Source organism: Anabrus simplex, chromosome 14, assembly GCF_040414725.1.
Source record: "Anabrus simplex isolate iqAnaSimp1 chromosome 14, ASM4041472v1, whole genome shotgun sequence".
NCBI lineage: Eukaryota > Metazoa > Arthropoda > Insecta > Orthoptera > Tettigoniidae > Anabrus > Anabrus simplex.
The window spans coordinates 89,170,556-89,198,382 of record NC_090278.1 but is presented as its reverse complement, the minus strand read 5'-3'; the positions used below and the strand labels follow the sequence as shown (position 1 = coordinate 89,198,382).

Below are 27,827 nucleotides of genomic sequence, written 5' to 3'. Positions count from 1 at the left end.
TCTCTCTCTCTCTCTCTCTCTCTCTCTCTCTCTCTCTGTGGAAATGCCTAGACTTGGTGGTAAAGTTTTTAAAAGGCGTGTGAATTGCCAGAAAGGAAGGAAACCAATTTTCAAGACAGTGGCAACATACAACCGAAGGAATATTACCAAGTGTCAGGTTTTTGTAATGTTCGGGTTGCGTGCTGGTTCTCAGACACTTGATGCTATGCTGGCTTCGAATAAGCTCAGACTCAGAAATGCAGAAAGTGCAATTAAGATTTTAGCGAGATAAGCAAGACAAGTTAGAATAAGTGCCGAAAGAAGTCTGGGGGATACCTTTGGAGATGACGAAGGAAGTGGAGATTATACAACAAGGATGTTTTAACTTTGAGCATATTTTTGTAAGTTTAACATTTTCATATTCAAGGAAGATTTTATCAGATTCTACTGACTCTATATTTCAGAACGTGTTCATTACAGTATTCTATATGCAGTGAAACCATTTTGTTTCAAAACCTACCATAATAAGAGTTTAGACGGAAAAAACATTTTTTTTAGTGTTAAAAAACCTTACCCACAAAAAATTAATATCTCACTCAGGAAAAGCACTCATAAAAATCTATTCTTTCTGTACAGACAACATATACGTTTTCATGCAATGTCAAAAATTTAGATTTGTGGCTGCAGTGGTTTATGAGAAAATGTTCCCTATATTATGTATAATTTAATATTGTGAAGATAGGCGATTCCATTTCTCCTTAAACTTCAAAGCAAGCATATGCCAATGAATTACACAATCCTATTGCTCCTCTAGGGGAGACGAAACCTCGGTTTTGATTCTATTCTGGAGATCGTATATATTTTTTCTAATTACCATACTGCTTTTTGTAACCCTCACTTGCCCATTTACCTCTTCAGACAGCAGTGATCTTATCCCACTCTCCCCGGCTTCGTTGTACGTAGACAATAACAAATAGTAGGAGATCCCAGCACCTACCAGCTTTTCAGCTGTCTCTTTCGACAAACTGGGCATTTCAGTTTTAAGAATTTTCGCGTCTTCTTTTGCATTCTCTGCCTCTTGAATGTAAGTAAGAGACTTGAAATAGTTGTTCAGAACATAGGAATCAATATTCCCTTGACTAATCTCATGATCTACCAGTTCTTTTAAATTTTTAGCGGCGACTAAAGCATCTAACTCGCTCGGTTTAGTTTCCTCCAGTCCTATAATACTGAGGAGTTCATCAAGTTCGTATCCCCTTCCTTCCTCCTTTATCTGCGGATACTCCTTTCGAAATAATTGTAACGTGTCTATAACTCCTTTACAGATAACACTGAACTTTTCGAGAAGTCCAAGTTCCTTTAAATGTCTCTTAATGATAGGCAGATGATAAGCATCCCTATGCATTACCAGCGTGACATTTCCTCCGCACTTTTCTTCGAGGAACCGTAAAAACCGCTCCCACGCTTCAGACATTGGCAGAGTCTCCAATATTCTTCCTTCCTGGTACAAAACACCCTCATTTGAATAAAAATAGGTTTTATATGTTGCTTGCAACTCGAATTCAATCGTCGGGCATGTATAGCAAGTAAATTCCTCGTCTTCACAGCAAGATCCAATTTGACAGGCTTGGGCATCTTTCTTGAATCCCGTTGTTTTCAAATCCACATAAACCAACTTTGATGGCATGGCCTGGACATTCCCCTCAGACTGGTACCTGCTCGCCATCTTCAAGATACCTATAGGAAGAAAGAATGGACCAAATTTAATGTGCATCGTGGTAATGACGCAAGTATTGGAAAGGAACAAGAAAGACTGATTAGTACTTAGGCGTAGAATCTGACATATTGGATCTATATCCTTATTCTGCGAAAAAATTGGGAACATAACTTTTCATTTGACACCCTTAGTGGCATTTTGAAATATCGATTCGATTACAAAACTGTTCATCTACACCACTCGTTCTGTTTCAAAACTCATCATTTACATATTACATTACTGGATTGAATGAACCTACAACCTGTTTTCCAGTCAGTGACCGGGTAGGAATGGAATGAATGAAGCCCCATCTAGCGGCGAGAATAGGAATTGTGCCGGCTGCCGAAGCCTGTCGCATTCCTCTGGGGCAATGATAAATGATGGACGGATGAAATGAAATGATATTAGAGAGTGTTGCTGGAATGAAAGATGACAGGGAACACCGCAGTACCCGCAGAGAAACCTGTCTCGCCTCCGCTTTGTCCAACACAAATCTCACATGGAGTGACCGGGACTTGAACCACGGAACCCAGGGATCACTGTAAGTACCTAGGTGTTAATATAAGGAAAGATCTTCACTGGGGTAATCACATAAATGGGGTTGTAAATAAAGGGTACATATCTCTGGACAAGGTTATGAAGGTGTTTATGGGTTGTAGTAAGGATGTACAGGAGAGGGCATATAAGTCTCTGGTAAGACTCCAGCTAGAGTATGGTTCCGGCGTATGGGACCCTCACCATGATTACTTGATTCTAGAACTGGAAAAAAATCTAAAGAAAAGCAGCTCGACTTGTTCTGGGTGATTTCCGACAAAAGAGTAGCGTTACAAAAATATTGCGAAGTTTGGGCTGGGAAGAACTGGGAGAAAGGAGACGAGCTGCTCGACTAAGTGGTATGTTCCGAGCTGTCAGTGGAGAGATGGCGTGGAATGACATCAGTAGACGAATACTTTTGAGTGGTGTCTTTAAAAGTAGGAAGGATCACAATATGAAGATAAAGTTGGAATTCAAGAGGACAAATTGGGGCAAATATTCGTTTATAGGAAGGGGAGTTAGGGATTGGAATAACTTACCAAGAGAGATGTTCAATAAATATCCAATTTCTTTGAAATTATTTTAGAAAAGTATAGGAAAACAACAGACAGGGATTCTGCCACCTGGGCGACTGCCCTAAATGCAGATCAGTATTGATTGATTGATTGATTGATTGATTGATTGATTGATTGATTGATTGATTGATTGATTGATTGATTGATTGATTGAACCCAGTGATGAGAGGCCGACGTGCTGCCGCCTGAGCCACACATTACTGGAGTGTGCTTTCAAAAGTGGTCATCTGCAATGTTGTACCATTGAAAGGTCGATATACGGAATCAAAACTTATTATTATCGGAATACGTGTATAGTAAATCGCTTTAGATAAAACACAATTTAAAATGTCCAGTTTATTTTTCCTGACCCAGGACATTCTTACATGACACCAGACCGAGTGATTGGCATCTACGAGAAGACAATATTATTGCTGACCCGATGGAACATATCAGCATACAGTATGTTGTAATATAAGACTGGAAAGCCGCTGTAAGAGACGTAATGAAGACCCGAATATTTGTTTGGCACTTAAATTAACAGAAGCAAAGCGTTCCTGCTTAAGAAAATCCAAGGACAAAGACCAAGTCCCCATTAGAGGAGAACAGACATGCAATATGGGCTTCAGTATTAAAGCAAAGAGTGCCAATATACCATCCACGAGCATTACTGACATCAGTTCTTATGAGTTTCGACTTGACATTTGAGCGCTGTATTTTGGCGGAGGCTACGTGAATTAATCAACAGCCAATCATAGGCAGCCGATCGCTCCGATAGAGCGCGTTAGACTCCAGTTCCGGTTACCCGTGTTGTCGACCTGTTGTTACCTGTAACCACGTGCTATCAGCTGTGTGTTCTGTTGTGCTCAGCTCTTTTCGCGGCCTTTGTCAGTTCACTCGGTCATTCTTGACAAAGCATCAACAATGGCGGCTAGAAACAATGAGTTGGTTGAGCGGTTGAAGGAGCACAATATTTCGGTTCGCGATGACATGAGGAAGAGGATCTCGTGCATCTCGTGAAACAAAACAAGCTCTAGTATCCAGTTTACGTGGCGGGAGGCAAGTTGTTCGTCTTCCACCATACCATTGCCATTTTAACGCCATATAATTGATTTGGGCGAATAACCGACTCTTCACAGCTTCGGAAGTTCAAATACTTCTGTGGGAAGCCGTGGGCCGTGTAAGTGCAGGTTGCGAGACACAATCCGAGATAAGTGAAGACGTTATTATCTCGTTAAGGTCAAGCGAGAATGAAACCTCAACAAACGATAACAATGCCGATAGTGACTCAGAAATCAGTGGTGCATTCCCTTTGTAAGACTTTTCCTTCCTTATGTGAAACTGAATCTATTAGCAACGCGAGGTGTTCTAGATGGTGAGTAGAAATTTCATCTTCTTGTGTTTTATCCTAATATGTTATGTGTTATTGTTAGTCTTATGTGAGTTACGCTTGTTGCTACAAAGAATAATTGATTATGGACTTATATTCGAGTATATACATTTCCGTTCCTGTTATTTGTACTCGTAACAATTTGGCACCAATGTTCGACTTCTGGTTAACTGTCAAGTCGAAACTCATAGAAACGGAACTATAATCCAGGATCTTTAGAATGTCAATCAAACGTGAACAAAATGAAGGATGTGGAAAAGCTGCTGGTGAAATTATGGCAACAACTGGAGGGACCTGAAGAATCTCTCATTCTACAAGGACGCTTTTGGGGGAACAGTCCAAGACCACCCTTTAGCAGACAGTGACAATGACGAGTGGGACGAGGAGAAAGATCTCCCAATGATTGATGTTAGTTTCAATGTTTGACTAGTTCAATGGTATCCTAAGTGTGATTTCATATTCTTCAAGGAAATTGTGTTATTTATTTCCAATAACACTTATAAATGTTAACAATTACCAATATTGTGCTCTATTATACAAAACCAGTGTATATTCAGAATGCATAGGTCATGATGTTCATACTGCTGTTTCAGGACTGATCAACTAACACCTACCATTACAAAACTAATCGCCTACATATTTTTTCTGCTAATTTAACCTATTTATACAGATTTAATTATACTTATGACTAGCAGAAGTACCCGTTCTTCATACGAGTTATCACAAACTGGCTTTAGTTACCCATACTATGGATGTGAGTGACTTCATTAGATATTTATATCACTGGTGTAATTACTTAAGTACGTAGAAATTATTTGTCATGTTTGAAATTATTTAAGTATACTGGCGCTAGATGGTACCACAAATATACACTGACTGACAGTGACAATGCAACACCAAGGAGGAGTGGTTCGAAAGGGATGAAAGTTGGGGAAAAAACAGAGACGGCACGGACGAATAATTGATGTTTATTTCAAACCGATATGCAGGTTACACAATGCGCACGGCATCGACTCAGTAGGATGTAGGACCACCGCGAGCGGCGATGCACGCAGAAACACGTCGAGGTACAGAGTCAATAAGAGTGCGGATGGTGTCCTCAGGGATGGTTCTCCATTCTCTGTCAACCATTTGCCACAGTTGGTCGTCCGTACGAGGCTGGGGCAGAGTTTGCAAACGGCGTCCAATGAGATCCCACACGTGTTCGATTGGTGAGAGATCCGGAGAGTACGCTGGCCACGGAAGCATCTGTACACCTCGTAGAGCCTGTTGGGAGATGCGAGCAGTGTGTGGGCGGGCATTATCCTGCTGAAACAGAGCATTGGGCAGCCCCTGAAGGTACGGGAGTGCCATCGGCCGCAGCACATGCTGCACGTAGCGGTGAGCATTTAACGTGCCTTGAATACGCACTAGAGGTGACGTGGAATCATACGCAATAGCGCCCCAAACCATGATGCCGCGTTGTCTAGCGGTAGGGCGCTCCACAGTTACTGCCGGATTTGACCTTTCTCCACGCCGACGCCACACTCCACACTCGTCTGCGGTGACTATCACTGACAGAACAGAAGCGTGACTCATCGGAGAACACGACGTTCCGCCATTCCCTCATCCAAGTCGCTCTGGCCCGACACCATGCCAGGCGTGCACGTCTATGCTGTGCAGCCAATGGTAGTCTTCTGAGCGGACGCCGGGAGTGCAGGCCTCCTTCAACCAATCGACGGGAAATTGTTCTGGTCGATATTGGAACAGCCAGGGTGTCTTGCACATGCTGAAGAATGGCGGTTGACGTGGCGTGCGGGGCTGCCACCGCTTGGCGGCGGATGCGCCGATCCTCGCGTGCTGACGTCACTCGAGCTGCGCCTGGACCCCTCGCACGTGCCACATGTCCCTGCGCCAACCATCTTCGCCACAGGCGCTGCACCGTGGACACGATTTGACGAAGCGACCAACCTGCCCTTCTCAGCCCGATCACCATACCCCTCGTAAAGTCGTCTGTCTGCTGGAAATGCCTCCGTTGACGGCGGCCTGGCATTCTTAGCTATACACGTGTCCTGTGGCACACGACAACACGTTCTACAATGACTGTCGGCTGAGAAATCACGGTACGAAGTGGGCCATTCGCCAACGCCGTGTCCCATTTATCGTTCGTACGTGCGCAGCACAGCGGCGCATTTCACATCATGAGCATACCTCAGTGACGTCAGTCTACCCTGCAATTGGCATAAAGTTCTGACCACTCCTTCTTGGTGTTGCATTTGCTCTGTCAGTCAGTGTATATATTATTGAATGTACTTGTTTGATCTGACATTTCGTAACTATTACAAATGTGTACCAATTTTGAGTGGCAAATCTCGCTGCTGGTCGTTTCTTTATCGGATTCCTAAATCAGGGGTAGTGTGGTGCCAATATCTCCATAACGGTTAGTATTAGGGCCTTAAAACATGGTTTTGGACCCATAGGGCTTACCGAGAATGAGCTTTATCTCGTCCAGAAAAATTCGATATTTCGCCTAATATTTTGTTATTCCCCCCGTCGCTCCCCCTCTGTTTTCAAAATTTAAAAGTAGCCTAAGTTACTCCTTATACCATCAGCTATCTGCCAGTGAAAGTCCCGTCAAAATCGGTCCAGCCGTTTCGGAGATTAGCCGGAACAAACAAACATACAGTCAAAAACTGTAAAAATTGGTTTTTAGTTGTAAGTAGCGTATAAACAGTACTTTAATATAAAAGTAAAATGCTGTTATTTTGATATTACAGACAGACACTTCAGTTTTATTGCTTTGTATAGATGACAGTGACTTAGGACAACAAGGAATCAAACCACACTAAATGTTCAACCACTGCATCTTACGTGCGCCTTGGAACAGTTCTTCGCCTATCCTGTAAAATCAGTAAAATGTTAGAAGATTAGTTTTGAAACTGGGCTACACAGTCAAACTAAGTCATAAGATAGAAATATGAAAGAATAATATAAATACAACGTCAGGTCTTTATAAGAAGGATTAGGAGAAATAGGAAACAAAGAGAAACATGAGAACACAAGAGGAAAAGGATAATTTCTTTATCTTCATACACTGCCACCTGCAAATACATCAGATCTCTCCTCATCACACTCGCTCGCTTGAGTTTCCTCCAGTCCTACGTAACCGAGGAGTACATCAAATTTGTATCCCCTACCTTCCTCCTTTATCTGAGTTCTTCTACACATAGCGGATTCTTGCCTAATTGTACTTCCTTGCATCCGGGAGATAGGGGGTTCGAATCCCACTGTCGGCAGCCCTGAAGATGGTTTTCCGTGGTTTCCCATTTTCACACCAGGCAAATGCTTGGGCTGTACCTTAATTAAGGCCACGGCCGCTTCCTTCCAACTCCTAGGCCATTCCTATCCCATCGTCGCCATAAGACCTATCTGTGTCGGTGCGACGTAAAGCCCCTAGCAAAAAAAAACAATAACCACCACCATTATGAAGCACGTTACATGTTTAGCCCATACACTACATGGTGTGGCGGAAACAATATCTTCTGGGTATGAGAATTTGAATACAATGACTGTTTCCACCAAGAAAATAAAAAAAAGCATTAATGTAAGTAATGTTGAGTAAATTCGAGAATCAATTAAATCGTATACTGAGAAGCAATAATTTATAATAATAATAATAATGTTATTTGCTTTACGTCCCACTAACTACTTTTGAAGGTCTTCGGAGACGCCGAGGTGCCGGAATTTAGTCCCGCAGGACTTCTTTTACGTGCCAGTAAATCTACTGACACTGTCGTATTTGAGCACCTTCAAATACCATCGGACTGAGCCAGGATCGAACCTGCCAAGTTGGGGTTAGAAGGCCAGCGCCTTAACCGTCTGAGCCACTCAGTCCGGCAGCAATAATTTAATATCATTATTACTGATCTGCATTTAGGGCAGTTGCCCAGGTGGCAGATTCCCTATCTGTTGCTTTCCTAGCATTTTCTTAAACGATTGCAAAGAATTTCGAAATGTATTGAACATTTCCCTTGGCAAGTTATTCCAATACCTAACTCCTCTTCCTATAAACGAATATTTGCCCCAATTTGTTCTTTTGAATTCCAATTTTTTATTCATATTGTGATCGTTCCTACTTTTAAAGACACCACTCAAATTTTTTCGTCAACTGATGTCAGTCCACGCCATCTCTCCACTGAAGCTCGGAACATATCACTTAGTCCAGCAGCTCGTCTCCTTTCTCCCAAGTCTTCCCAGCCCAAAGTTTGCAACATTTTTGTAACGCTACTCTTTTGTCAGAAATCACCCAGAACAAATCGAGCTAGTTTTCTTTGGATATTTTTCCAGTTCTTGAAACACTGGAAGCATACTCTATATAGTTGGGGTCTTACCAGAGACTTTCAGTATATGCCCTCTCCTTTACATCCTTACTAGAACCCCTAAATACCCCCTTAATCATGCGCAGAGATATTCTAAATCATAGGCCTATACTGGCAGTATTTTCATATTAAAGGTACGCTATTCCTGAAAGCTCCTGCTCGTATTGCTGCGCACAGAGAGAGCTTGCAGATTTGCTTTGTCACTCCAGCCTAACCTAACGAGATGGAGTACCAGGCTAAATGCTGCAATCTTTCACTCCGATACTTTCGAAGCAGTTAAGTCGGTAAGAGGTCATTAATCTGGTCCATAGGTTAAATAGTAAACTTGTTGAATTTATCATCAATGAGAGAAATGTCACAGATTAAGCGTAATATCACTGAATTTGTTGCCATTGATGCTTGTAGACATGATACTGTATAGGCTTTTGGGCTTATGGCGTGTCAAGAAAATAAGGTGAAAATTCTTTACGTTTCGCAGAGAACTGTGTTCATCAGAAGCAATCTCGACTGTCCACGAGAAAGGCTTCTTAAACAACTTACGTCACAAAGGCGAAGCATGTATGAATATTTATTTGTGTGTATTTCGAGATACTCTCCCTACAATTGAGCACTTGTCTTGATGTTGATGATCAAATTATTGGTTCTAACTTGCTTACTGCTTATGCATCACAGGACGCAATGACTGCTGCTAATAAATTATGTTGGTGTTCGAAAAGGAAGGCTAAATTATGGAGGGGACACGTACTCGCTGTTGTAATAAATATAAAATCAGAAGAGAGTTCATTGAAATAAAATTGGTTTGGTAATGCAACGCTATACTTTAAGAATTATCCTATTTCCTACCCTTTCCTGTCTGACCAGGCCCTTTTAAAGACCCCTAAAATACTTTGATAGCAATAAAGCGACCGTAATGGCTGCACACAATTGTTTAAGACGTCTTTCTCGTGGACAGTCGAGATTTCTTCTGATGAGCACAGTTCTCTGCGAAACATAAAGAATTTTCACCTTATTTTCTTGACACGGCATAAGCCCAAAAGCCTATACAGTGTCATGTCTGTCACTGAATTTATTGACGGATGGCAAACGTTGCCCGCAGTATCCGCAGCGCCCATGCTAGAAATAACAAGTGCAGGCGGCTTGAACTTCGTGATGTTGCTGACTCAGCGCTGAGCACGCTTTCCGATGACAGGTTCCTGTTGCCTGCCCGTAAAGATCGAAACATACAGCTACATACTTGACTTGCTTAATTCCTGTTGTTCCTCGTGGAACACAGGGCATCAACAAAGCTTGTCCATCTGATCCTGTTGACGGCCAGCCTCTTTACCTCAATCCACGTCTTGCCTTCTTCCATCGCTTCCACGTGAACAGTTCTTCGCCACGTTTGCTTGGGTCTCCCTCTTTGCCTTTTACCTTGCGAGTTCCAGTCCAGTGCCTCTCTCTCAGTTCCTTCGTTTCCCTTCCTCAGTGTATGCCCGATCCATTTCCATTTCCACCGCTTCACCTGTATGGCCATCTCAATCTCTGTCGTCCTGCTCCAGAGTTGATGGTTGGAGATTACTTCCGGCCAGTTGATGTTAAGAATCCTTCGCAAACAGCGGTCAGCAAAGGTCTGCAACTTGGATGTCAGTCACTTTCCAAGTCTCAGACCCACATAACAGAACAGACTTGACATTACTTCAGAAGATGCAGAGTTTGGTCCTGACAGATATTCTGTTGTTCTTCCACACCGGATAGAGCCGAACAAAGGCACCATTTGCTTTTTGAATGCGGTGCGAGACATCTTGTGCAGCCCTCCCATATTTGACAACTACACTGCCCAAGTAAGTGAAGCTATCCACATTCTCCATAGATTCATCACTGAAGACAAAGGGGTCTAATTTGTTGGTGTTAATCCTTAGGGCCTTGGTCTTCTTTGAGTTGATCATTAGTCGCACCTTTTTTTTTTTTCCTTCCTCTGTGAAATCTTCCAGCTTTGCTTGCATTTCCTCATGTGCCTCAGAGAGGAGACATGAATCGTCAGCAAATTATACAGGTACCTAGGCTGTGTAGTAAGCGTTGATACAGTAATTTGTTAGTGTATGTTTGTACTTGTGTACTTTTGAATCAACGCGATTACTTGAGGAGATGATACTTTTATCGCAACCTACTTTCCTTTGTTTAAGTTCATAACTTATAAAAACATGGCGTTTCCATAGGGAAGCGATATAAACGCGGAATAGTATTCGGCATGATTCTGCTTCATAATTGTTCGTAGAAAAGTTGAGCACGTTAAGCCCCTTTTAGTCCGCTCAAACACATCAGTATTTACCAATTCACAGATTCATCATTATGTAACAAGAATTATTTGTAACATTCACTACAGTCAGATTCATTCTACTAGCTATGAACAAATTTCCCTTTGGCATTTTTATATAACTATGTATAACTCACTTATATACCTACTGTATAAATTATAAAATGTTTACAACTTTATCCATTTTCAAGAGTAATGTAACTAAACACTTAAAGTAGTATGGTAATTATGTTTGTGAAGCTTCGTCCTATCTCATCTATTACATCATGTTACATTATATATTTACTCTATATTCTTTTGTAATTACATTGTGAATATAGCAGCCATTGTAACTGATCTGTATTGCACCAAGAACAGCCTTGGTTCAGGTTACTATATTGAAATTAAATTTAAAAAATAAAGAAACCATCAGATGTCAACATATCCCAGTGAATTTTGCGCCATTATTAACTAGAGAAAATGGCGGTCAAACTTATATATTCTGCGTCAAACGGGGTGGTAGACGTAAAGTTGCAAATGTAACAAAAATGAAGATGGATACTTCACTTCCAAAGAACCCTGGATATGAAGAAATGGAAAAGATTGCTGCAATGATATAACTGAACGCTCACAATGCTGTTGCGTGCCCATTTTATAATCGGTTCTAATGCTGCTTCGCACACATTCATTATTACTGTCCGACTCGTTGGCTGAACGGTCAGCGTACTGACCTTTGGTTCAGAGGGTCCCGGGTTCGATTCCCGCCCGGGTCGGGGATTTTAACCTTCATTGGTTAATTCAAATGGCTCGGGGGCTGGGTGTTTGTGCAGTCCCCAACATCCCTGCAAGTCACACACCACACATAACACTATCCTCCACCACAATTACACGCAGTTACCTACACATGGCAGATGCCGCCCACCCTCATCGGAGGGTCTGCCTTACAAGGGCTGCACTCGGCTAGAAATAGCCACACGAAATTAAATTATTATTATTACGAACATCACTCTAAATAATACACACACACACACAAAAGAGGGGAACATGTTTTATAACATCTTGGTATGTGAACGTTAATTTGGTAGATGGGGTTCCAATGAAATGGAAATGGCGTATGGCTTTTAGTGCCGGGAGTGTCCGAAGACATGTTCGGCTCGCCAGGTGCAGGTCTTTTGAGTTGACACCCGTAGGCAACCTGCGCGTCGTGATGATGAGGATAACACATACATCCACGCCCCGTGCCAGCGAAATTAACCAATGATGGTTAAAATTCCCGACCCTGTCGGGAATCGAACCCGGGACCCCAGTGACCAAAGGCCAGCACGCTAACCATTTAGCCATGGAGCCGGACGGGGTTCCAATGGTCGTACAGCATATTTTGAGACCTTAAGCTACTCAGGGTATGTCAAATCGTAGTTATCCTCCATCTGTAGGCGTGGCCATGCATCAAACTGTCAGGTGACCCCTCAAAACAATGTGAATAGCGATGCGTCCGTGTGTCGTTGTCAGGTACACAGACTATTGCGGTCATTTGAGCACGTTGTACGTCAACCAGCACATCCCATAAGACATCTTAACGAGGTTCACTTTGATCCAGGAAGGATGGACTTTTCGTCGTGTTGCTGTGGATCTCAATGTCTCTCCGTCAGTTATTCACCGCTTGTGGAATCGCTACATTGAGACAGGCCAGTTCACAAGGAGGGTTGGACAAGGTCGTGGACGCATTACAACACCACAGGATGACCGATATCTGACCTTCTGTGCGTTGCGGCGTCGTTCAGCAAATACCAGAGAACTGCAACAAGACCTCAGAAAGGTCACTGGAGTCACGCTGTCTGACCAGACAGTAAGGAACAGGTTAAGAGAAGTGTCCTTACGATCCACACGCCCTGTTCGAGTGCCCCTTTTAACACAGCAACATCGCGCAGCTCGCCTTCTGTTTGCCCGTACCCACGTCAACTGGCAACTTCGCCAATGGAGACCTGTGTTGTTCACAGACGAGTCCAGATTTCCCCTGACACAGCGTGATGGACGCCGTGGTGAGCAGTACATGCCAAATGTTGTCCAGGAATGCGACCGATTCGGACAAGGTTCTGTGATGCTGTGGGGTGGCCGTACGGATCATGTCGTCGTCCGTGGTAATCTTACTGCTGCGGAGTACGTCGAGCAGATACTGCTACAGCATGTGTTGGTTGCTGCATACGGTGTTGGCTCTGAATTCGTACTCATGCACGACAATGTCAGGGCTCATGTAGCGCGCATCACCAGAGCTGTTCTCTTGCAAGAACTGGACATTCAAGAGATGGAATGGCCAGCAGTGAGTCCCGACCTTAATCCCATCGAGAATGTGTGGGATAGACTTGACAGAAGTGTTCGTGGGCGTCCTGTTCCACCTCAGACTCTCCAAGACCTCGAACAGGCTCTCATTGAAGAATGGGACCTGATACCGCAACGTGACTTCCGTCGACTTATACGGAGCATGCCACGTAGGTGCCAAGCTGTGATAAATGCTCGTGGAGGACATACACCATACTGAAGCTCTCCAAGTGTGATAAAAGTTCACCCTGGAAGACTGTTCTCGCTTTGTTTTCGCCCCTATTTGGACATTTCCGTTTGTGTTCTGAAAATGAACGCGAATGCATCGATGTTCTTTTGTATACTTCAATGGTATAGAATAAAGGTTTAGTTGGTAATATACCTGGGTGTGAGGCAGTAGCGGCGCGTGAATAAAACGTCTGGGGGTTCACTGCTGTGGAAAAAAAGGTGTTCAGATTGTTATTGTTACTTGATGCTTACATATATGTAAAATAGTGACATTGCTTGATTAGAAGCATGACTTTGCTTTGCAGAGACACGGCTACAGCTCGAAGAAGTTACCAAAACAATGAAGAATGAAAGGCAGAGGATGTGAGGTGCAATTACTTTAAGCTGATCCAATTTCCCCTCATTTTGAAGACGTTGCTTACGTAGGAATAACTTCTTCAAGAAAGTGTTAGGCAGACTACTGTTATTTATTTGTTGATGTATTTTGCTGTTTACTTTTCATAAAACACGTATTACTAATGAAAAGTTTAATTTGATTACATAAACTTAGGCTACTTACGCCTATTGATGCTATACAAACCGTAGTTAGCAAAATATTCTGGCTCATTGCGGTTAATTACATCAGAATGGCAAAATCGCCAAATTAAAATCCCTTCAAAACCTACCAATACGGCAAATTTTAACCACGCGCTCTGACAATGCTTCGGCTAAATTCGGAACTGCTCGATGTAACTCATGTCTATCGCTGGTCCAGTTGCCAGCGATTCCTGGGCTATGTTTTCCCTGCTCCTCACAGCCCCTCGCCCTGCTCACCCTCCTTACGTCTCACGGCCCCGCGCGTTCAGTCCTGAAACTGAACCTCTTCGCTGGTTCCGGAGAGCAACCGAGTGTTGATGAGAAAAATACCGCTACGCGCGCTGATATACAGAGCAAATTTAAGGAATAGGCTCTGATAAATCATTTTACCTAGACTTATCTATTTCTAGGGGGTTCACTGAACCACTGAACATATAGAACGCGCCGCCACTGGTGTGAGGCATTGTTTTGTGGGGCATGGCATACTTCAAAGACATGTTCTCCTAATTTTTTTGAACTGTGTATTATTGTGAAAAACATGCATCTACTTACAAATATTCGTACCTATTATCATATCGCTATGATGAAGGCCCATATAAATATTGCAGATGCAGAAGGCACATGTAAATATCACTGCATCACCTGAATGTTTCGTCTTAAAATAAAGATTTGAGTTTTTCTCTAAATAAAGGATGTAGAATTTATTGAGCACACCAAGTTATTCATGACTACCTTAGAATTAAATAAACCGAGCTCGATTACCACAGTCGCTTAAGTGCGGCCGGTATCCAGTATTCGAGAGATAGTAGGTTCGAACCCCACTGTCGGCAGCCCTGAAGATGGTTTTCCGTGGATTCCCATTTTCACACCAGGCAAATGCTGGGGCTGAATCCTAATGAAGGCCACGGCCGTTTCCTTCACACTCCTAGCCCTTCCCTGTCCCATCGTCGCTATAAGACCTATCTGTGTCGGTGCGACGTAAAGCAAATAGCAAGAATTAAATAATACACTAGCTTAATTAATAATTTCACTCCAAAATTCTCAAAGAAAGTACTCACGTGCACATTTTAACAAACTCCTACAATATCAATATAGTTGGTCCGTTATTGGACATTATACATTTTCCAGCTAACTCATTCCTGTTTGCCAGCGTTTCGCCCCAGTGTGCTAAGTTGGATTTATCACTAGGTAAATAGCACACCCACCAAGACGCATACAGAGTGAGAGAAAGCAAATTCTCGCGCAGTATCTTCGCCAATGCATGAGCTAGAAGAAAGCAAATAAAGTCTTGTCTTTGCACCGTCCGGTAGAACATACTGGACACACGAAGGTATTCATGGCTATTTTAGAATTAAATGAAATGGCGTATGGCTTTTAGTACCGGGAGTGTCCGAGGACATGTTCGGCTCGCCAGGTGCAGGTCTTTTCATTTGACTCCCGTAGGCGACCTGCGCGTCGTGATGAGGTTGAAATGATGATGAAGACAACACATACACCCAGCCCTCGTGCCAGAGTTATTAACCAATGGTGGTTAAATTTCTCGACCCTGACGGAAATCGGACCCAGAACCCCTGTAACGAAAGGTCAGCACACTAACCATTTAGCCATGGAGCCGGACTAGAATTAAATAATACACTATAGCTCATACCAGGTTAAGAAAACAGTATTGCTCTTATGGACCTACAAGGAGTGAACACACCCCCTCTTAGACACCCATAATTCCTCGTGATTAAGGAATATTATACTCTACTTTGTACTGTATTATGAGAGACAGATAAACGAGGATGAGGCATTTTTGCCCGTGAGTTATTAAAATAATTGCGTAACATTTTCTTTTTCATAAATACATTCGCAGGGAGGAAGCACAATGGCGGGAACAGCCATCGCTTCGTTGCCTTCCTTCATTTTCCTTCTTCTGTGTTGCTCTGGTACAGACGTGCACATTAATGGTGTCCCGACGTAAACAATCAACACTGCCCCACTCCAGTACTGAAAAGAAGGGGAGAGAGTGAAGGGGTAGTGTTGAAGGCACAATGACTCACCTTCTCGCTTAACGCATTGCTGCATGGACTGCATGCAGACAGCCCGCTACAAGACTTCGTTGTGATCGAAATGGGCACAGTGGCGGATGTATTGAAGTACAGCATTAGGTTACCTACTCGTCCGGCCGCCCCGGGTTCGATTTCCGGCCGGGTCAGGGGGTTTTAATTGTAAATGATTATATCCCTGGCCTGGGGACTGCGTGTTTGTGTCGTCCTTAACGTTTCTCACATTCAACACTCAACACTTCCGCAATTCCAATTACATGCAGGTTCATATATTGTGCAAGTAGGGGCAAAAGAACTCTATAGGTTGACGCCCCGAACAAATAGCATTTTAACATAAAAAATTATAAAGTAACCTACTCTGATAATTACAGTATCAAGAGGTAAAGGAGTTTTTTAACCGAAAAGTATTTTGTACTAGGTAGGAATATTTTGTAGCTGCGTTATATCGGGTCTACCAATCCTTCTTCACCTCGTTCTTGCCATATTTTTATCCATCTCTAAACTGTCTTAAGACTGTATGGTATTGCTTGTGCTATTGCTTGGGGGACCATGTGAGCCTCCTACATGCCAATAATACGGCCTCGATTCACCTGTGATAGGATAGGAGCCATGTTACAGTATAACGCCGGAATACACACACTGTGTATTTAGCACTACGTGTTCACTCCCTTCCCCTCCTTTTCAGTACTGGAGTGGCCTTCAACACTATCCCTTTACTTTCTCCCCTCCTTTTCAGTACTGGAGTGGCCTTCAACACTATCCCTTTACTCTCTCCCCTCCTTTTCAGTACTGGAGTGGCCTTCAACACTATCCCTTAACTTTCTCCACTCTTTTTCAGTACTGGAGTGGGGCAGTGTTGATTGTTTATGTCGGGACACCATTAATGTGCGTGCGTGTACAAGCCTCACTCTGTGAACCGCCGGCAGCTCACTTCTGTAGTGAAGTCATCCGCAGTATTTATTTTTTGTGCGTGTGTTTCTAGGCTTTAAATCAATGCGTAATTGTCTTGTGTTGAATGAGAGTTATGCGATAAGCCAACCGTGTGATTTCTTTCTTTAACAGTAATACTGAGATCTTCTTTACAGTCATATACAGTAGTTATTTGTTGCGTCTGTTTTCTAGCCTTTATTGCCTGGAGAAATTTATTAAATGCAATTAAATGCATCTCTCACCCCTCGAGCCCATAAAAATTATTTGTCTATTTTCTCCCCCAGTTTTCCTTAAACTTCATTTCTGAGGCTTCTTACGTGCCGTAGTTTACCTCTGATTCTGTACAAACCAAAATCAGCCGCTGTAAACCCCCGTCCCCTTTAGTTCATAAAAATAATTTGTAGCTTAGTTCCTTCCGCTTTTTGTCTTGAACTTAAATACTGAATTTCACAAATTTATGTGCCGCCGTTTTCCCGTGATGGTGTTGAGCAGAGCCGTTCGAAATGGCAACCCTGTTGTCATAAGAGCAATACTGTTTCCTTAACATGGAATGAGCTATAGTTTAATTAATCATTTCACTTCAAGATTCTCAACGAATCAAAAGTGAGAGGGACTTGTGACGACACGATGCGTTCGGCATATAGCCGATATAGCCGATGACGGCTCCTGAGTGGAAGTAATACAGAGGCGTAGAGCGTAAGATGTCGGACCACGGAGCAGCAGTGTTGCCAACTTGGCGGATTTTCCGCTAAATTTGGCGGAATTAGAAGACTGTCGGCGGAGAAAAATATCATTTAGCGGACAGGGGATTTTTTGGCGGAATTCTAGATTTATTATAGCGGAATTTAGTGTTTTGTCCATTTTACGTTTATTTTTTAAATTTTTACTCCAGTCTGTCTCCGAGCTATTCCGTATTTCTTATCAGGAGCTAGCAGTCACATGAGGAAAACATGTTATTTGGATTTGATATTATGAGATCATGGTATTATAAATTTGTAATGCGTGGGGAAAGGGTACTTATCTCTTAGTTGACGAATGACGACAGATAATGAAACTGTGAGAGAGTAACATTTATATTTATGCTATGAAGGAAGACCGTTTAATGAACTGGCCTGTTCTGTGTGTGGCCCTTGAGGTAGGGGATTCACCTAGTTTGCACCCGGCACTAAAAAACACAAGTTTTAGCCCGCCGGCTCGCAGGCAGGGGGTTAATCCCAGTGAAACTCACAGATCAGGTGAGTGCAGACATTTACTATTATTATTATTATTGCTCCTTTTTATTGCTCATTATTTGAGATCGGAATTCTTGGCGGAATTTTAGCGGATTTTTAGTAGTATTTAGCGGAACTTGAAAATATAAGTTGGCAACCCTGCGGAGCAGCCGTGGTCACTCTGCATCCGATGACCAACCTTGAGACACCCCTGCAAGGCTCCTATGTAGAACAATGCAGTGACAGTGCACTAGGGGAAGCATGTGCCTCCACTTGTATAAATGCCCGCCTTTGTTTGCGCTTTACAGCATATCAAAAATGAAGTTCCCGGAAGGAAACCAGAATTTAATTTCATAGACTGCAGTTGTTCACCGTAGTGGTGTTTCAATGGCGATAAGGTGTAGCAATCCATCTGATGAGCCCACTCCTACACTGGGGAGAAACTTTGGTAACATCTAAAGAGCTTAAGTGTTTTTAACATGTGCAATCGTTTAAATTAAATTATTGTTTCCTACTGGAAACTTAATTTTTTATATAAAATATTGTAAGTTATGTTCATATTAAATATTAAAATGAGAAGTGGAACATTATCATTCATACAGCTAACTTTAGCTTCATTGAAATTGAATATTAAATGGAAATGATGTTTTTTTTTAAATTTTAAGTTCATATAAATCCATTTTTCAATCAAAATAACTAAATAAATAAATAAATAATGTAGCCAGATCAATGATAGCTAATGCTTTGAGAGGGCAAGGTTATAATGTCTATGACGGTCTCTCCAACAGAGGAAGTAACCGACGCATTGACATCCTGTTCTGAAAGTTTCATCATTAATCCAACAATTAGATTTGAGACCAACGAAAACCAGCCGGAAGAGGTCGATGCGGAAAAAAAGAAGAATTTATAAGAAACGGTGGATTTCTATAAGCAAAAGTATAAGCTCTCATCCATCTCTGTAATCGGCTTGATGTTAGGTGCTCGAGGAACCATACCTACATTTTTTGTCAGCTTCTACAATACGTTAAGGCTGAGTAGAGATTTCATCTATAACATCGCAATTACCACATTTATAGGAAGTCCATCATGATCTTGTTGGGAAAGCATACAGATCATTACATGTCATAATGAGGCTACTTAAAGGATGCAACAAAGAATTAAAAGAAAAAAAGTTACTTGAGTATGGTTCGTCCATTATTGGAATATGCAAACAGTGTTTGGGATCCTCACCAAGAATACCTAATAAAAGAACTAGATGGTGTGCAGAGGAAAGCAGCAAGATTTGTAACAGGGGATTTCAGGAGAAAGAGTAGTATATCAGAAATGTTAAAGGAACTTGGGTGGGAAACTTTAAGTAAGAGAAGGGAGAAAACTAGACTTACAGGATTATATAGAGCCTATACAGGAGAAGAAGCATGGGGAGATATCCGTGAGAGGCTTCAGTTGGAAAATAATTATATCGGCAGGATTGACCACAAATATAAAATTAGAAGGAATTTTAGCAGAAGCGATTGGGGTAAATTTTCATTCATTGGGAAGGGTGTGAAGGAGTGGAACAGTTTACCAGCGGTAGTGTTTGATCCTTTTCCAAAATCTGTACAGATATTCAAGAAGAGAATAAACAGCAACAGAGAAAATAAATGAAGTGTTAGAGGGCATTCGACCGGTGCAGGTTATTGTAAATAAAAAAAATGTGTGTGAATAAATTAATTCCATCCCCTGGTCTAAGGAGTTCGGACAGCCAAAGTAGGGGACTGCCTGTAGGGGTGAAGTACAGTGGGGACTTCGAGGGCCCTGGGACCGCTACGGTAGCTGTGAAGGCCCTTCAGGAACTCTGAAAAGTGGTGGCAAAAGGGGCTCTGGTTAAGACGCAGCAGGTCGTTATGCTACTTAGGATCCAGAACGGGTAAAAAAGAAAAAAAAAAGAAAAAAAATAAATAAATGCAATGTAAATATTAATGTTATACCAGTTTTATAGTATCATTTGAAGCAATTCCACATACTGTATATCAGTTGACTATATTTGTAAGTAGTACAGGAGATATTATAATTAGAATTTTGTAAACAATATAAATTTATTAAGGATGAGCTGTGTGTTAATAGAAAACATTGTTAGCGTAAATTGTATAATATTGTATTATAGGAACAATTTTCTTCTCTTGTTAATTTAATATTTAGTGCTTGACAATAATGTATTTTAGTGTACCATTTGCCACCGAGGTAGACACCTCATTTGCAAATAAAGAGATTTTGATTTGATTTGATTTGATCTTCAAGAGCCATGCTTGCGGACCTCAAATGTTTGACGTACCTGACACTTTTGCCTACACTTTGTAAATTACTCTATAGCCATTACTGTTGTTAAGGTACTCTTTGTCCTTGGGCAACCTGCAGCTGTCGCAGAAAGATTGTATATAAGTACGTTTACATATAAAATTCATTATTAGTTCGTATAAATTCCTTCCCTGGTCGTTACTCATCATCACCTGTACCCCAGCAACTTCTATACTGTCGCATAGTGTTCGCATAGCGTATGTCTTCTATACACTATTATGCTGACGAGGCCGCATTTCTGCATAATCCAACACCAGTCTTCCGTTAATATTCTTTCTGTAGCGGGTTAAAGGTCTCAGCTGTTTGATAAAGTAAAAGTATATCTTACCAGAGCTTATCTCAGCTGCACACGATATTCGCATGCATTTCATTATGGCCTCTGTTCAAATTTAGTAACACCACCAGGACAACTGACCCAGAGGCGTATTTAGGCCTAGGCGGACTTCGCAGCGAATTTCAAAGGGCATGTTTAAGTTGTTACTGTTCATATTTTATTCACAACTTTTGAAAAGAGAATACGAACTTAAAAACGCACATTGAAATGAATAGGGTCCGCCTCTGTGGTGTAGTGGTTAGCGTGATTAGCTGCCACCCCCGAAGGTCCGGGTTCGATTCCCGGCTCTGCCACGAAATTTGAAAAGTGGTACGAGGGCTGGAACGGGGTCCGCTCAGCTTCGGAAGGTCAACTGAGTAGAGGTGGGTTCAATTCCCACCTCAGCCATCCTAGAAGTGGATTTCCGTGGTTTCCCACTTCTCCTCCAGGCAATTGCCGGGATGGTACCTAACTTAAGGCCACGGCCGCTTCCTTCCCTCTTCCTTGCCTGTCCCATCCAATCTTCCCATCCCTCCACAAGGCCCCTGTTCAGCATAGCAGGTGGGGCCGCCTGGGCGAGGTAGTGGTCATTCTCCCCAGTTGTATCCCCGACCCAAAGTCTGAATCTCCAGGACACTGCCCTTGAGGCGGTAGAGGTAGGATCCCTCGCTGAGTCCGATGGAAAAAAAACCGACCCTGGAGGGTAAACAGATTACTAACGAAATGAATAGGAATAACGTTGGCAACAATGAACTCAAATTTAATGGATGGACAGAATTTGTTTTAGTAATAACGTCACGTCGTCACAATGCGATCACAGCCTGCAAGATCACATCGACCATCTGTACTCTAACGCCCCTCTTTGATAATATGTCTCTCAGTCATGGGCATCCATCAATACTTCACATCACAGCCTGCACGGTTGCTAGGTACCAATCGCGTCGCACGTTTTGTGTCGCTAATTTCATATCACCGTCAGTCATGTCATATTAGTGTCAAAAAATAAATAAATAGAATCTAAACGATTCGTGGTTTTTCTTTCCCTTGACAATCAGTCTAGAAATAATAGCAATTTAGAGTAATTTACAAAGGACAAGGTGAGATTAATTAATTATTGCTCTAACTTTGGGCTACGCAGATTGTTTCCAGTGCACCAAAGACTGCAATGCATACAAACCAAGCAACCGGTTTCCAGCAATAAAACGCTCCCGCGACTGCACAGGAAGTGGATCTCTCAAGGCCACTCTGTCACCTACATAGGGAATTGTTATTTATGATACGAATCAGCCGCCTCTGTGGTGTAGTGGTTAGCGTGATTAGCTGCCACCCCCGGAGGTCCGGGTTCGATTCCCGGCTCTGCCACGAAATTTGAAAAGTGGTACGAGGGCTGGAACGGGGTCCACTCAGCCTCGGGAGGTCAACTGAGTAGAGGTGGGTTCGATTCCCACCTCAGCCATCCTGGAAGTGGTTTTCCGTGGTTTCCCACTTCTCCTCCAGGCGAATGCCGGGATGGTACCTAACTTAAGGCCACGGCCGCTTCCTTCCCTCTTCCTTGCCTATCCCTTCCAATCTTCCCATCCCTCCACAAGGCCCCTGTTCAGCATCGCAGGTGAGGCCGCCTGGGCGAGGTACTGGTCATACTCCCCAGTTGTATCCCCCTACCAAGAGTCTGAAGCTCCAGGACACTGCCCTTGAGGCGGTAGAGGTGGGATCCCTCGCTAAGTCCGAGGGAAAAACCGAACCTGGAGGGTAAACAGATGATGATGATGATGATGATGATGATACGAATCAATCGCAACACTTACCTTTTGCTGATAGACGGTTCGAACCCCACTGTCGGCAGCCCTGAAGATGGTTTCCGTGTTTTCCCATTTCACAGCAGGCCAATGCTGAGGCTGGCAGTAGCTTAATTAAGGCCACGGCCACTTTCTTCCCACTCCTGGCCCTTTCCTGTCCTCGAACGGCCATGTCCTACCAAGTGACCGCTGCTCAGCCCGACGGCCTGCAGATTATGAGGTGTCGTGTGGTCAGCACGATGAATCCCCTCGGCCGTTATTCCAGACTTTCTAAACCGGGGCCGCCATCTCACCGTCAGATAGCTCAACTAACGTAGGTTGAGTAGACCACGAACCCACCCTCAGATGCAGGTAAAAATCCCTGACCTGGCCGGAATCGAACCCGGGACCTTCGGGTAAGAGGCAAGCATGCTACCCCTACACCGCGGAGCCGACGAGGGTTAAACAAGCAGCAAAAAATAAGATTAAAAATCAGTTTAAGCTCCAGGGTTGACTCAGTGAGGGATGCCACCTCAAGGTTAGTGTCCTGGAGCGTGAGACTTTGGGTCGGGGGATACAACTCGGGAGGGGGCCAGTACCTCGGAACCACGGAAAACCACTTCGAGAATGGCTGATGCGGGAATCTAACACCCCTCTTCTCAGTTGACCTCCCGAGACTGAGTGCACCCCGTTCCAGGCCCCTGTTCCAAATTTCGTGGTAGAGCCGGAATCGAACCCGGGCCTCCGGTAGTGGCAGTCAGTAGCGTAGCCAGAATTGGCCGATAAGGAGGAGGGGGTGCTGTAGTTACAAAATGATAGTACAACACAATGGAGGTGCATGAATGACTTGTCATTACAAGGACACTGAAATAAGTGAAATACAGATGTGTTGATTCTACAATCATGTCGCTGAATGTTTGTCAGTTTTTATTTTCTTTTCGTGAACATACCATGGAGGAGGGGGATTCTAGCCCCCAGTAACCCCATCCCCGGTTGCGCCCCTGGTGACAGCCAATCACACTGACCACTACACCACAGAGGCAAACTTCAATGGCGTTATTTTCAAATGTTTGACTTCATAGTAGTCTTGATTTAGTGGGTTTAATTTTCGAAAACCCCGTACGTGGTGCCTAATATTGTTTATTTCTGTTATGTGGGGGGGGGAGGGACTGAAATCTCATAAGCACCCTCCCCTGCCTCCCCCTGCCCCCCCCCCCCCCCTCCTGGGTACGGTTTTGAGCTAATCATTCTCCTCCGCAATCTATTTGCCACCACCGACGCTCGCTTAATTCACGATTTTTTAAATCTCTAAATACGTCATATTGTAATAATCCAAAAAGGTACTCTGGCTTTCCAATGTTTAAGTGATGAAGAATCGCCCACCAATATATATTATGTAAAACATTAAATAGATATCTCGGACATTCGAGTCTGTCGCAAGCCTTCAAGTCGCCATCAATCAATCAACCAACATTGATCTGCATTTAGGGCAGTCGCCCAGGTGACAGATTCCCTATCTGTTGTTTTCCTAGCCTTTTCTTAAATTATTGCAAAGCATTTGGGAATTTATTGAATGTCTCCCTTGGTAAATGAAATGGCGTATGGCTTTTAGTGCCGGGAGTATCCGAGGACAAGTTCGGCTCGCCAGATGCAGATCTTTTGATTTGACTCCCGTTGGTGACCTGCGCGTCGTGATGAGGATGAAATGATGATGAAGACGACACATACACCCAGCCCCTGTGCCAGCGAAATTAAACAATTAAGGTTAAAATTCCCGACCCTGCCGGGAATCGAACCCGGACCCCTGTGGCCAAAGTCCAGCACGCTAACCATTCAGCCATGGAGCCGGACATCTCCCTTGGTAAGTTGCTCTTATTCCGATCCCTATATCTCCTTCCTACAAATCAATTTTTGCCCCAATTTGTCCTCTTGAATTCCAGTTTTATCTTCATATTGTGATCTTTCCTATTTTTAAAAACACCATTCAAACTTTTTTGTCTGCTAATGTCATTCCAAGCCATCTCTCCAATGACGGTTCGGAACATACCACTTAGTCGAGCAGCTCGTCTCCTTTCTTCCAAGTCTTCCCGGCCCAAACTTTTGCAACATTTTCGTAAGCCTGCTCTTTTGTTGAAACCACCCAGAACAAATCGAGCTGCTTTTCTTTGGATTTTTTCCCGTTCTCGAATAAAGTAATTCTGGTGAGGGTCCCATACATACTCTAGTTGGGGGTCTTAGCCTTTGATCACAGGGGTCTCGAGTTCGATTCCCGTCAGGGTCGGGAATATTAACCATCATTGGTTAATTTCGCTTGCACGGAGGCTGGGTGTATGTGTCGTCCTCATCATCATCATCTCATCACGACGCGCAGGTCGCCTTCGGACGTCAAATCAAAAGACCTGCACCAGGCCTCTCCGGAGGCCATACACCACTATTATACCAGAGACTTACATGCCCTCTCCTTTACATCTTTACTACAACCTGTAAATACCCTCATAATCATATGCAGATATCTATATTCTTTATTTTTAATCCCATTTATGTAACTACCCCAATGAAGACCTTTCCTTATATTATCACTAGAGACCGGATTATATGTAATATAAAAATGAGAAATATGTACATAAATACATAGTTGAATACCTAGTAAATAAAAAGTATGTAACTTAATACCTAAGCTTATGTGATGTATTCTTGTACATAAAAAATCAAACAAAACCAAAAAAGTTAAAAGTGTAGACGTTATTCAACCTCGAATTTTCATTTGGAGGCGTAATTAACTATTTTTTTTTTTCAAATTTTGTATTATCATCGAATGCCTTCTACTATCTGTTAGGATGTTCTTATATATAGAAAATGACCTTTTGAACTTCACATGAAAGCCCTGGCGCGTATTTCGAACTGCCAGGCAAAGAAATATTTAATTGTAAGCTTAGATTTGCTCAAGCAAGGAAGGTCCTTATTATAAGAGAGAAGAAATTTGATCTCATGACATACAGATATGCTTAGTAGAAAAATGTTTCTGAACACTTTTGTAAGGAGTGTAGGCTTTTATGGAAATAAATCATGGGCAATAACGGAAGAAGAAAGAAAGAAAGAAAGAAAGAAAGAAAGAAAGAAGGAAGGAAGGAAGGAAGGAAGGAAGGAAGGAAGGAAGGAAGGAAAGAAAGAAAGAAAGAGAAAAGCCGCGTTTGAATGTGACATTAAACCAATGACAGAGGAAGGGATCACAAAAGAAGAGTCACTAAATATGAGAGGAGAAGAATGTAACAAAGTTTGTGCAAGGGAAGATTGGTAGTCACAGCTCGAGACTTGCACTGTCAACGTAGCTAAGTGATGCTATTCTTTGACAGAATATTTTACTTTAGATGTTAGAGAGGTACCGGCTTTTTAAACTATTTTCAAGTGTTTAATTAAAAATCTTAAGTCGATATAAAATTAGTGAAAAAAAGAATGTTTTTTCAATTGCGCAATAGCCTTCAAAATATTTAAAATATGTAATATTTATCAAAATATTTCTTATGCTTCGAAATATGTAAATATATGTAACTTAAACTCCTGGAATAATGGTCCTTTTAGTGTCATTCGCCGACATTTTAGCTTTCCTTATAGCTACATATATGGGAATAGAATATGTAATTACATACAATCCGGGCTCTAGGTACTTACAGTGATCCCAATAAGGAACGTTCAACCCATCGGCAGTTAGTTGTTGGGGAATTGTTAGCATAACCTCGATAGTGGCACGCCTGCGTTTCACATCGACGTAATGACGTATCCAAAATCTTGAAATTATATTATTTTATAACATGTAAGGAGGTTACTAGTTTTGTAGAGTTGTTCATACTTTTGTAAGTACCTCAATATGGTAAATATTTACGAAACTCTCACCAATATGGATAACATATTAATTATGACTGGCGGCAGTGGGTTCTGGCAATGGCTGAATATTTGCCCAATGTAACGTCACTTCCATAAATCTGCACAGCATGATGTTATTACCAACTTTGGCGGTATATAAAGTCCTAAAGCGATGATGCAATATAGCAAACACACCAATCATCATTTTAAATGGGGGGAAGAATGGAGAGAAAAAGCACATGAGTAGGTAAATGAGAAACATTTTCATTAATAACAGTGATGGTCAATGTTAAGGATAGATTACGCTACTGTCTCTCTTATGACAGTAACTTTTACGGGAGAAATAATAGCATTTTTAAATGGTCCAAGGCTAGCCATAATATTTGTTACAGGGGAAGGTGGTGATTATTGTTTTAAGAGGAAGTACAACTAGGGAACCTTCTTCTTCATTCGACCGAGTCAGGAATGGAATGAATGAAGCCCCCATCTAGCGCCGATGATAGGAATGCAGCCGGCTGCCGAAGCCTGTCGCACTCCTCTGGAGCAATGATTAATGATTGACAGGTGAAATGATATTGGAGAGTGTTGCTGGAATGAAACACGATAGGGGAAACTGGAGTACCCGGAGAAAAACCCGTCCCGCCTTCGCTTTCTCCAGCACAAATCTCACATGGAGTGATCAGGATTTGAACCACGGAACCCAGCGGTGAGAGGTCAGCGCGCTGGCGCCTTAACGACGACACTTTTGAATTTATGATTTTCATTGATTAGCATAGCAACGAAAATTCTATTTATTAACATAGCAACTAGTAATTTATTTATTGACATAGCAACGAATCAATTTAACAGTGCGCCCACCCAACGTCCGTCCTTCCCAGCTGGTAGCAGTCGGAAGAACTACGTATGTACCTAGCAACAAATGAACATCAAAGAGCGGTAGCCCCTACCTCTGCTGGTGAGAGTTTCGTAAAAGATTTACCAAAAATATTCCAGTGCTTTTAACCAACGATCTCAACTCTAAAAACGTTCAACTGTATTCATCGAAAATTAACCTAGAAAATTCATATTTAAGTGGTGAAGGTTCGCCCAGAGGAAGTCTGTTCACCGAAATATATTACGTAAAATGTTAAATGAATATACCTCTCAGCCATTCGAGTTTTGCACACTTTCCCTTGACGACCAAATTTAAATAAATTATGACGTGGTAACTTGAAAGGAATACATTCTGTAAGTTAGGATTTCATAAATTGTTATCAAAACACTAACGAATTGAAAAGAAGATGGTATACAAACCAAAGAGTCAGTTCCCGCCAAGACAAGTCCTCAAATGCACTGGAAGTAGCGATGTGAGCGACTGAAGCCTGGACTCGAGAATGACTTCGAACACACTGC

At 42.5% G+C, this 27,827-nt stretch overlaps 1 protein-coding gene across 1 annotated transcript; it reads right to left on the bottom strand.

The window, feature by feature from the left end:
• LOC136885265 (uncharacterized) lies at positions 1-27,827 on the bottom strand. Its single transcript, XM_067157751.2, has 2 exons — positions 27,729-27,827; positions 1-1,716 (listed from the first exon to the last, which is right to left on the bottom strand). Exon 2 carries the CDS (start codon positions 1,703-1,705, stop codon positions 779-781), a length of 927 nt encoding a protein of 308 aa, XP_067013852.2. The 5' UTR covers positions 1,706-1,716; positions 27,729-27,827; the 3' UTR covers positions 1-778.